Source organism: Truncatella angustata (genome assembly GCF_020726525.1).
Source record: "Truncatella angustata strain MPI-SDFR-AT-0073 chromosome Unknown BKA67scaffold_6, whole genome shotgun sequence".
Classification (NCBI taxonomy): Eukaryota; Fungi; Ascomycota; class Sordariomycetes; order Amphisphaeriales; family Sporocadaceae; genus Truncatella; species Truncatella angustata.
In genome coordinates this window covers 3245563-3258494 of record NW_025763386.1, presented here as the reverse complement: position 1 = coordinate 3258494, position 12932 = coordinate 3245563, and the positions used below count along the sequence as shown (strand labels likewise).

The window sequence follows — 12932 nt, the reverse complement described above, 5'->3', positions numbered from 1 at the left end:
CCCTAACCTAACCCTAACCCTAACCCTAACCCTAACCCTAACCCTAACCTAACCCTAACCCTAACCCTAACCCTAACCCTAACCCTAACCCTAACCCTAACCCTAACCCTAACCCTAACCCTAACCCTAACCCTAACCCTAACCCTAACCCTAACCCTAACCCAATATATAACGGGTTTCTCCCTTTTTAACATATAACGGGTTTCTCCCTTTTTAATATATAACGGGTTTCTCCCTTTTTAATATATAACAGATTTCTCTTTTTTAATATATAATAAGTTTCTCCCCTTTTATTATATAATGGGTTTTTCCCTTTTTATTATATAATGGGTTTTTCCCTTTTTATTATATTACGGGGTTTTCCCTTCTTAATATATAACGGGTTTCTCTTTTTTTAATATATTATAAGTTTTTCTTTTTTTTTATATAATTAATTTATTTAAGTTATAATATTTATAATATTTATAATATTTATAATATTTATAATATTTATAATATTTATAATATTTATATTTTTAATTTTCATTTTTGATTTTCATTTTTAATTTTTATTTTTAATTTCCTTTTTTCTTTTCATTTTTGATTTCCTTTTTTCTTTTTATATAAAAATCTATATACTTTTTATATATTCTTTGAAATAATTATTCTAAGACCAAAATACGTCGTACGACATAACCCATTTGTTATTATCCCACCCCATTCTACCCGGCTTCGTAACCATTTCCAAATATCCTCTCCTTAGTAAAGCCCTTTTTTCTCCATTTCCTCCCATACACATTTGTTAACCTCTTCGTTATACCACATAACTGAACTTGCTAATAGTCGTACGACAAGTCCATTCCATTAGCACTTCCCTTTTCTGTCCATGTAAAACTTTCCTTCTTCTCCTCTTACTCTTACCCATTTCTCGTACCATACTTATGGAACTCCACATATGAAACAACCGCCGTACGACGCCATCTCTTTCTTTTCCCATACTTTGGTATAGATAGTCTTTTCGATCTCTTTTAACCGTTACCATGACACATTCTCTTCCCTCGGGCAAATATCCTTTGGATGTCGTACAATACTTGTAAATCCATCCTCTTACTAATATATCATACATATACTATCCCAATCCCTTAACCATTGCTTAAGTTATTTTACCTCTTCTACTTCTCTTTGTATATCTTGCCGTACGACCCTTTATTGCCATGTACTTTGGTTTTGTTATATACTAGCTATTTGTGTTATAACTTCGTACGATTCTGTTCTGTCCGTATTTTTAACTATGTCCCTCTCCTTTTGTATCCCTTGATTTCTTTCGCATAAATCACACGGCTTTTCGTCAATTTAACATCCTAATCGGTTAGAAATACCATCTATAACCGAATCTAACACTACCCTCTTACAACCATTTATACCTCGTACGAAGTCTGGTATATCTTGTAACTCTGGGTTTACCTATACTGGCTCCTTTTCAAACTTTACCATACGTTGTGAACTTAAAATAATAATAACTTCGCTTCGAAGATTATTACGTCCTGCTCGTCCACTTTCTTGGATATAATCGCGTATTCGTCGTGGTAATCCAATATGAAATACGTATCGTACGTCGGGTATATCTAACCCTACTCTAATAGCATTAGTTGTTATAAGTACACCGCCGTTCGAAATCCATTCTTAAATCCGTCTCCGTTTTCCTTCAAGATTGTCTACTTTCGCATAGTACATCGTATAACTAAGCTTATCTGCTAGTTGTTCGGCTTAATCGATACGTCCACAATATATAATAATCTTTGTGGATATATGTTCTTAGAGAATGCGTTGGACTTGTCGTATGACTTCTAGTTCCTCATCTTCGATACTAGAGACGTATATAATCTTATATGTAATATTCTTCCTCGTCGTACGATTACGATAGATCTGAACCTGCTTTTAGTCTGTCCTAATGATTGAAAAGAAATGCGCCTGGTCACGAACAGGTAGTGTCGCCGTTAAGAATACTAGTTGAACACTAAAGTCGATAATCGTACGACTAACCTCAGCTAGTAATGGGCGAAATTCTGGTGTACTATCTAATACCATATGACATTTATCGAAAACGACGCGATTTAATTGTTGTCGTACGCGTAACGTGTTAACAAATATCCGAAAAGCTTTTGTAATAATAGATTCGGGTGTTATTAAAATAACACGGGTTAATTTTGGTTTTGATGAAGACCAAATACTTGATTCGATACGGCATTCTTAACACCGACGGTGTAAATCCTCTTGTAAAGCAACCATTGGAACAATAACAATGGTAATACCGTCGTACGAAGCATATGCGGGTAATATAAATGATAAACTCTTTCCACCACTAGTACTTATAACCTGCAAAATTAGTGTTAACCCTCGTACGACGGCTCGAAGAACCCCTTCTTAGTTTCCCCGAAATAATATATCCTCCTTTTCAAGCATTTGGCGTAATAGTCCCCGGAGATTAACTTGTCCTAGACGATGTAACCTTTGGACTTTTAATACTTCCCGTTCTTTGTCGTACGACTGAATAGCAGTATTATATAGCTAGTTCGACATACTAATTGTAAAGAATCGATGCTATAATATGCTAATCTTCCGAAATTGCTCTTGTCGTACGGTAATACCAAAGCTGCCTTGTTATAATTCACGGGCATATATCATGCCCGCTACTAATGTACTATGGCCGCTTTGTAAGTCCTAAATGCTATCCAATTCGTCGCCTATATCGTCGTACGATTCATAATCGCCTTCGTGATTAGAATCACCGAAATCGCCATTTAAAAATCGTCGAGAAATGGCAATTATAATATGTTACCAAGCACTAATGTTTAACTTGACCCCAATTAGTCGTACGTTATGTAATTATAAGATATTACGCATCTTATTACTAAACTAGAGTTCGTCTAATAAATAGCCTTAGAATATAATATTATTATCGTCTTTCCTTCGTACGATATTATACGTCTATAGAAATGGGCTAACTTCGGCTAAATCTTGAATAATCCCTTGAACTTTTTGCCAAAATAGTAATACTAGCCAAAGATATCGTACGAAATCAATGTTAATATTTTAGGGTAAATATCGGTAGATAACTTTTAGTTGTTCCGTTATTACGTAATTCTTATAATAAGAAGTTACGAAGCAAACCAAGCCTTTATATAAGAAGATGTTCCGAATACCTCCGTACGATGTATTTTAGTATCTAAGACTTAGAATCTCTGTCGTACGACCTGGTTAACCACCTAGTAAATGCATTAAGATTAAGAGCTTTCTAAAAAAGCTCTTAATTAACTTAGTATAATCTTTAACAGCATTTAGCTAAAATGGCATTTAAGATAAAGAATCGGGCATAAACCAATTAAATTTAAGTCGTTAATTTACAAGTATACGTCGTACGACCCAGTCTTAGCCATTAACAGACCATTAGTTTCGATCGTCTTGAATAAATGAATACCTAGATCGCTTTTAGCTAGCATCGTCTTTCAATTCTAACAAATTAACACTTAAAAGGTTAGATTCATCCTTAATGAATAATAACTCTTGTATTGTACGACGTAATTCAGTTATGATATTCTAAATCATTTCGGAAAGCTCGTTCATAAAGACTGTAATCTTTTAATACGTAATACACGAACCTTCCCAAAAAATAGAACCTATTATAACTATAGTAAAGCGGATTTTCAAGCCGTACGACCTTGACTCGAATATCTAATCGATGGGTAATAGTATAAACTTGTTAAACACGATCGTCATAAAACGTTAAGCCTTCCGTCGTACGACTTCAAACAAGCCTAGAGCAAATACCCGTTCCGAGATTGGATTAATCCGTATACAATTAAGATATGACTGTTATACGACGAATAACCGGGTAAACTTAATAACAACTAAGTAGATCTAAGTATAATTCTTAGCCTTATTCCAAGCTATTATCTCTATATCACCTTTTAAGCTATAAACGCTTAATGCGCTTAAAAGAACACTTTCGTACGGTGTATCGGGAATAACGTGGTCCAAGAGAAAAACCAACAAGTTTAATAACTTGCGATCTAGTATAGAAATTGTAGTTTCTAATATTGGCTTTGGTTGAATTTGGATAAATTCAACTAAGTCGTCAAATGTATCGCCTTGTTGTTCAGTAAGTTCGTACGATGGTCGGTCTGTATCTGCCCAATTTTGTGTCCGGTGGAGGTAACCAAGAATGTGTCTCCATACGCTCGTATATCGTACGACGGTTGATGGTTCCATTCGACTATGGAATGGCGTTCTAGGCTTTTGATTAATAGCCTTACGGTTGATTTCAAATAATACAGTAGTCCTTACAACTTCTAGGGTTACTATCTCTTGCGCGCTTTGTACGACTCTATCCAAACTGGCCCAAAGTTCTTCTAGTACGTAGGCCTTATTTGTTTCGTCTGTCTAACCTTGACTCGTATTTAGACTGATCGATGTTTGTAACTTATCGAAATCTAAGCCTTATAAGTGTTAGACCCACCCAACACGTTATAACCATGGGTTCGGCTCTATTTTATGGTGATTATCTTGAATAATCTTCGTACGATGGTTAAATGTAATAGATCTAGTAACAAATAAATCCAAGATGTGTTTCGAAGCTTCCTCTTTTATATTATGTTGAATTAGAGAAACTTGGTTGTCGTACGACGTGCTAGACACTTCGAACCACCGTTTTTTATTACGGCTAACAAAGAAGTATTAGCAATGGACGTTGGTTTCCCATGGTAGATTGTTACGGGGTATCGTCGCTTTCCGCCGTATATCCCCACCTTTTACCCATGTATTCTTCTAATTGTGCTTCGTACGACAATGATCTTGAATCTTTTGTGGTTAGTAAGCAATGTATTAACAGCTTTTACATTTGAATCCATTTGTTCTTGGCTTTTAGAGCATTGGAATTGGCGCATGTGTTGGGTTGGGATATTGTAATTGATTTAGGTCTTTTAGGGTTTGAAGAATGCCAGGGAGCTGTTGTACGGCATTACAAATATGGCTCCTCCTGGCTTTAGGAATCTCGTAATGCTTCGTACGAAGATGTGTAAAAGTTTCGTTACTAAGGCATGCATATTTATAATCTTTGCAAACCATAAGTTTGAATTCTTGTAAATAAATAAAAGGATCCATTCCTAAATTATTAGAAGAAAATGTAAAAAAGAGAAAGGTAAAAAGAGCAAGGAGTACCGTACGACAAATGTAAAATATTCAATGTTCACCGCCATTTAAGATTCTCTATAAAATAAATGGTGAAATGTTTCCCTATATACGTCGTACGACGTATATAATTCAAATTAATTCAATTAAAAAAAAGAAAGTCATGAATTTGCAATGCTCATTGTAAACTTGTCCTCTGCTTACTCGACCTCTATAACTCTCTTGCCCTCGACCATGATTACATCGTCGTCCAACTCATTTAGAGTATGCATGCTACATTTAGCTACATGGTCGCGCCACTTGTAATTGCCACAACATCCTCCGAAATGTCCCTTTACCCGAATGCACTGTACGAATGGTCCCCTTCCACTATTCCTAGCATACTGCGCACAAGTCTCCCCCTCCAACCCTACTATTATTAGTCGTCGTACAACGTATATTTCAATTATTACTTACCACGACTCTGGATCATGATGGCATTTACATAGGACGGGCGGGTACGGACCTTGTCCGGGTCGATTTTGTTGTCATACGCCTCGATGTTGCGAGCAGGCTTTTCCTAAAGGGCCTTTTATAAGTCCTACTATACTTAGGCGTCGTATAACATATATTCGTAATATTACTTACATTGGTATATAGACCCTTAATGATATTATTCACATCTTTGTTACCGGTGAGGATGGTAACCGTCGTACGACTGTTATGGGTGGACTTTTCGGTGCTAATAATAAGATCCATTTTCTAGATTTTGTTAGCTGAATTGAACCCTAAACCTTTAGATATCGAGTTTACCGCTTAACTGTTATACCATAACGCCTTTGAGTGATAAGCTATACTTTTTTTAACATTATAAGGCTACCTCGGAATAATTGTACAATTATATTAAGATATTAAATAGTATTAAAATGCGTCGTACGACGATGTTTTATAAGAATAACTAGATAAATATAAAGAATAAAATGTTTTATTCTAGCTTTAAGTATTAGTAATAACTACTTACGTTGCGTACGACGGCTATAGACCTTACTCTTTAGTTCTTCAGGCTAGTCGAAACTGCTTGAGTTGCGTACGACGGTTATAAACCTTACTCTCTAGTTCTTCAGGCTGGTCGAAACTACTTAAGTTGCGTACGACGGCTATAGACTTTACTCTCTAGTTCTTCAGGCTAGTCGAAACTGCTTGAGTTGCGTACGACGGTTATAGACCTTACTCTCTAGTTCTTCAGGCTGGTCGAAACTGCTTGAGTTGCGTACGACGGCTATAGACCTTACTCTCTAGTTCTTCAGGCTGGTCGAAACTGCTTGAGTTGCGTACGACGGCTATAGACCTTACTCTTTAGTTCTTCAGGCTGGTCGAAACTACTTGAGTTACGTACGACGGCTATAAACCTTATTCTCTAGTTCTTCAGGCTGGTCGAAACTGCTTGAGTTGCGTACGACGGCTATAGACCTTACTCTCTAGTTCTTCAGGCTAGTCGAAACTGCTTGAGTTACGTACGACGGCTATAGACTTTACTCTTTAGTTCTTTAGGCTAGTCGAAACTGCTTGAGTTGCGTACGACGGCTAGTAGACCTTACTCTTTAGTTCTTTAGCCTGGTCGAAACTGCTTGAGTTGCGTACGACGGATATAGACCCCACTTTTTAAAAAGGCTTATACCCCGCGTTTTGATTGACTAGTTCCCCCATTGAGACTTTTCGCAAGTATTTCAACTCGGAATGCCTATTTGTGGAATGGCTTCTCCATTCATTTCTTTCCGTACAGTTTGGGCGACAAATAGATCTATTCAGCGCTATCGTACGAAAGGAAGAAGGGATTCTTCCCATCGTACGCGATTTATAGATAGGGGTTTGGCCTATACGGCTGCAAGCTGCCGACAGCCACGGTGTGGCTGTAGTGGCTTGCCGTCAGTACGCCGGTAACTAGCTAGACTATATGGTCGTGCGAGACCGCGGATAACCATATTCCAACACTAGCTATCTTTTCTTTCGCGGTTCGTGCGATAGTAAAACAAATGAAAAACGTTCTTCCCTAGGAATAGGGGCAACTGGCCTTGGTTAAGTCCAGCTATCTCCGTACAGTCACAAACGACTAAAGGATGGCTCCGGGTCGTCCTGGAATGTACCTGGAGTTGAATCCAGATATCCCCCTGTGTACCTGCTATCAGGTCTTTCCGCACGATTAGCTCGTACGGGCCGTCTGATCTTTCGTACGCTTCTGCTGTGATGAACAGCTTGTTTTGCATGCCTTCCTTGCTCGTGGCTGAATCACCTCGAGTGAGTGAATCACATCGAGTGAGTGAATCACGTCGAGTGAGTGAATCACATCTTTTGCTGTCGAGAACGTACGCCCAAAAAGATATAAAAGGATCCTTTCGTACGCCCTTCCTTAGGTCTCTCTCTTCTCCCTCCATGCTCTTCAACTCTATCACTATGGCCACTCTTCCTGTTGCCCTAAACACCAACCCGCTGCTACGTACCTCGTTCATCGGGTCCGTAGGTGGCAAGCAGACGTTTATCGTGCACTGTGGTAGCGATGCTCAGACTCGTGCGAATATTCTCGCCCTTTGCAAGAACGTACGTACGTTGCTTTTATAATCGCACGATCGTATACTAACGCTCTTTTCTAGAATGAGGAGCTCGCCCTCGCCCAGATGCCTATGACAGATGTGCGCATTACGGTGAACAACGACTGGGGCCATATCCCCCTTGCGATTGCCAAGATCGTACGACGCGATTCGTACTTTACTGCACTGTACGTTCTGCTTTTCTCTTGTCCTCGTACGGCTGGCTAACCATGTATAGTCTTGTCTCTGCCGTTGGTACAGCTTCCGATCGGCCGTGTGCACACTCATGCCATGCTTCTTTTCCGGTCTTCGACCGTTGTATCCTTGTCCAAGGATACTAGCATAGCTCCTGTTCCAACTGCATCTGGAAGTCGCACGCACAGCGTTGCATTTGATCGATTAGAAGGAAGGAACCCGGGGTGGAACTGGGTAGTTCTCGTAGTTCGTACGAGATATAATTGATTGCGTTCTGACCATACTTCCGTACGGTGCCTCCTTGTGTCTATGATTGTCATTCTTCTCGTACATGACGGTTAACATATCCTCCAATCCGTACGGTAAGCTGGTTTGTCGATACCAGCTTTTCTAATGCTGCGTTAGGCTTTGCTTTCGTACAAGCGTCTGCCGGGTTATCGTTCCCATTAATCCATTGGATCTCCGAAATCTCTCTCATCTCGTACGACTCCCGTAAGGCCATGATGTCGATCATAAGCCGTTTCTCTTGTGTCGTGCCGAGTTTGACAAGACAGTCGTACACGGAAAATGAGTCTGTACAGACGACCATAGGGATCCGTGGTAGTTCTAGGCGGTCGGTAATCTTTCTAAGTGTCGTACAAATGGCTATTCCAATATCAAAACCGTTTACTATGCCGTACAACTCACTCGTAAGAACACTCCTCGTAACTCTTTTACATTTGGACGATGTCCAGTGTACGATGTTCCCTCTTAAGGTCATTTCTTGTTTCGTACGATGTATCTCTTGCGCGAGTACTACAATGAACCCAAGCTGGGATGAGAGGTCACGGTTGTTCGCGAAGGAACCATCCGTAAACACATATAACTTCGTACGAGCTAGATCCAAAGGAATAAACCTTAGGCCTCTACGAGGGTTGTCGATCTGCCATTGGATTCGCTGGTTTAGGAAATCGATATCGGTATCCTCCGGTTCCGTTACTTGGGCAGCAGTCGATAGGTCGTACGCTGCCTCTGGTTGACAGACAGACGAGATATATGCTCCTCGTGCGCGTTGAGAGACATATTGCTGGGGTGCATCCTCCGCACGATGGTCAACAATCTGTAGGTTCTCGGTCTGCCCTTTCTGGAGGAATAGAATATCCTCCCCATCCATCTCGATACGGCTACCATTAAACTCTAAAGGGTTGTCGTGCGATAGAGCAGTTTTGGGCTTCGTACGGAAACCTGCCTTTTGCATCTCTTCCTCCTCTCGACGAGAGAAACTTTCCGTACCGAAGCTTAGGGTGTCGTCTGTTTGAAGGGCTGTGATTCCAAACTCGTACGAGCTGTCCTTAGAGAGTAATAGACATGAGTCGTACGTTGATGTGTCCATATTCAAATTCTCCGTATGGTGACTATGGTACGTCTTGAACCAATATAGTCCTGATTCTGCCAGGCCGTATAAAGGCTTCTTGATCCACAAGACGGTACCCTCCGGGTATTTGGCTTGTAGCTCTGGTGGCAATACTGCTAGAATGTGTCGTGCGAGCTGGTCGTGGGCTTGTGGATAAGCCTGTGTGATATCTCGTAGTTCTCCAACCATTCCGTACGACTTGATCAAAGTTGGACCAAGTACAAGGATAAGCCGTTGGCTTACCCGTTGGATAGTTGGTGCCTGGGTTAGAATCTGATCCTTAGAATCGTCACCGTACCCTTGTACGACGAGTCTGCTCTTTTCGTACGGTCGTGTTGTCTTGCCCTTGATTTCTCGTACGAGGCGAGTCTTAAAGATCCGTATTCCTTTGTGGAGATACGGGTCGTATTTGATAATTTCAAATACACCTCGTACGGTAAGATCATTTACTTCCACAGCATCTGACTCCTCGAACGGTGCTCCAGGAGTGGTAATAACACCATCTTCTCTTAGCTTGATTGCTAGTGTACGATTATCCTTCTCCTTTTGAGTTAGATGGATAACTGCATGCCTTTGTGGTCGACCTGTCCGTCGTACGGGGAACGGTCCTTGTACGATAGGAGCAATCTCCAGATCTGCCACGGCATTCTTACGTGGTCGCCCTCTCTTTCGTACGGGTGGTGATTCTCGTACGATAGGAGCAATCTCCGGATCTGTCACGACACTCTTACGTGGTCGTCCTCTCCTTCGTACAGGTGGTGGTTCTCGTACGATGGGAGCAACCTCCGTATCCTCCTCCTCCTCGACCTCCGGTTCATAGTACGGCTTGACGTGCGTACACCGGAACCTGGTCGGTCCATTCACCATATCAAGGATTACATCCTCCCCGTCGTGCGATTCGATCTCGTACGGGCCTTGCCATCCCTCTTTTTCTCTCCATACGAGGACCTTACTACGGAGAGGGAGTGCTTTTACGGCGTACGGATTAGGACCATTCCTAGTATTGATCGCACGACTAATATCAACTTGAGCGTTAATCTTCCGGAGTTCAGTCATAGCTTTGGAAATAGCCTTCGCACGGGCGATGTTGTCTGTTGATGGTGGAGAGTCATAGTTGATCCGTGGGTACGCTCCAAACACTAAGAGCGTTGGTACGATGCCGTCTGGTCCGGCGGTATCGTTCAGGGCCTTAACTGCCATCTGGAGGATCGTACGGTTGTCGGTACTATGGCCGAGCTCTTTCTTCAGGATGTCGTACGACCTCCGTAAGGGTGGATGGGCGCGTTCAATCTTTCCGATTGCCCAGTGAGCCTCGATGGGTGCCTCCTTACACGTACAGCCCATTATACGTGCGCTGCTCCTAAACTCCTTGGATGCGAAGTTGGTACCCGGGTCGTGCGAGATAATATCTGGCGGCCCGAGGTATACGAAGATCCAGCATCGGCATAACGCATCCCACACGCTTCGTGCGTCTTCCTTTTCTAAGAACTCAGCGGCTTGGTACGACGTCGAAGCGTCGATTACGTGGAGGGCCTTCCCGTCGGATAAGTGTACGATATCTACAAAGATCTCGTAGTTAAAGTTATGGTCGTCCTTTAACGTAAACTTGAATCTTTTGGGTGCTTGGTCGTACGATTGGCAATGGTGGCACACCTTTTGTATTCCCTCTAGTACGGAGTGATTAACATCCTCGATACCGGCTTTCCGAAGTAACCGGTAGAGTCGGTCTGCGTGCGCGTGTCCGAATCGACGGTGTAGGCGCCTTAGCTCTTGTTCTGTTAAGAACATGGATGCCTCCGTACGAGACAGGTTAAAGAACGGGTGTCCCCATTTTCGTACGACCGGAAGTGAGATACCATCGTTCTTCCGTACGATGCGGTTTGTAGTGTTATCAAAATATGCTCCAAGGCGGTCTGCATCGTTTAATGATAACAGGAATGGGGTGTCTACCTCTAGGATATAGTACGTAACCTCACCAAGGGGATTGGTTTTGGTTATTGTACCAATTGCGTGTAAGGGTTCTCCTCCTCCAAAGTTGAATGTGTTAGACGAAGGACCCCATTTGACCTTCGTACGAGGGTTATCACGTAGCCACGCGAGGGCTTGTGATTTGCCGACTGTAGAAAGTTGTGATGCTCCAGTATCCCAGAGCTCACCTTGGTACTCGTGCGAATACTGGTTCTCTAGGACAAATGCTTCTGAGGATGGTTGATCGTACGGCATGTCGTATACACTTGTGCCTGTCGCACGATGGATATACGACGCAGATAGGAGGTATTGGACAACCTTTTGTCCCTGTTCCTCTTCGGAGTCGTACGTATCCTCTAGGTCAGGGTCCTGTCCCTCGTAGTCCTGTACGTACGATGCAAAATCGTCCCGAGATAGAGGTTCGATGTCTTGGTCATCGCATGTTGTCAAGTATCTCGTACGAGATCTTGCTCTCTCTTCCGGAGTGTGGTTTGTAGACCAACATCCTTCCTTCTTACATACGAAGCATTTCTTGTCCGTACGACCCTGAGGTCGTGATCCAAACTTTCTGTCCCGGAATGGTCTTCGTACGATAGCATCTGATCTTTTCTGCTCGTACGGTTGTGTCGGGTTACGGGTATACGTACGGTCGGTAAGATACCTGGTTATATACGAGTCTAGTTGTGACAGGTATATAGTCGGCTCACGGTCTGACGCCACAGTGATGGCTGCTCTCATATCTGAGAATAGCTCTTCGCACGACTGTCTTTGTTGAATTAGAGCGGGTTCCAACTCTGGGACACCTCGACATGCTCTTTCAACGGCCGTACGAAGTTGGATCTCTCCTTGATATCCAGCTCCTAACGCACGCTGGGTCAACTGCATCTTGTCTAGTAGCATCTCTAGGACCTCTGAATTGGTCTTGTCGGCGTGTTCTTTTCGCATTCGTACGAACGTTAACGAGCTCCAGTCTGCCCAGTACTGGTTGTGGTTCACCCTGTGGTTGAAATGCAAATCCATCGCACGATAGATATCATACCAGATCTTGTCGGGGCCGATATAGTTAACATAGAAGTCTAACGCACGATCTGACAAGATGTACGACCATACTGCGTGGAATTGGTCCTCGGTGATTCCAATCTTCCTACACGCAGCTATAAACATCCGGGCTTTGTCGTATAGGATATCGTACGGCTTTCCTGTATAGTTCAACTCTTTTCTCCAAACCTTGGCGAAGGCCTGGATCTGGGATGGGCTACACGTGCTGTTATATATTCTTTTGGGTGGTGGAAGCGCGTACGGGTCGTTCGGATTTTCTGGACCAACTGTTGCTATTCGTGCGAATGGAAATCCCTGACTTTCCATCGTGAATGGTACTCCCGGTGGGACATTGCCGTAGCCGTAGTCCTGGTCATACGCCCTTGGTTGTTCTTCTTGATATATATGAGCAGGGCGTGATGGGAAGCGAGTCGTACGATCGGGTACTTCCTGGGTGTCGTTCGACCGTTCCCTACTGTCTCTTTGCGGTCGGTTGCCTGCTATGGGGGCCTCGACTGTTTGTCGTACGCCATCCGGTGCGTACGACTGCTGTTCGGTCCTTTGGTGTTGATCGGGGTTATCCTCGATCCGTTCTAGAGGCAATTCGT

At 42.5% G+C, this 12932-nt stretch overlaps 1 protein-coding gene across 1 annotated transcript; it reads right to left on the bottom strand.

The window, feature by feature from the left end:
* Positions 1 to 5366: 5366 nt before the first annotated feature.
* BKA67DRAFT_538279 (uncharacterized protein) lies at positions 5367 to 5904 on the bottom strand (the record flags this gene model as incomplete). Its single annotated transcript, XM_046100450.1, has 3 exons — positions 5367 to 5575; positions 5623 to 5725; positions 5794 to 5904. 3 exons carry the CDS (start codon positions 5902 to 5904, stop codon positions 5367 to 5369), a joined length of 423 nt encoding a protein of 140 aa, XP_045956751.1.
* Positions 5905 to 12932: the final 7028 nt, after the last annotated feature.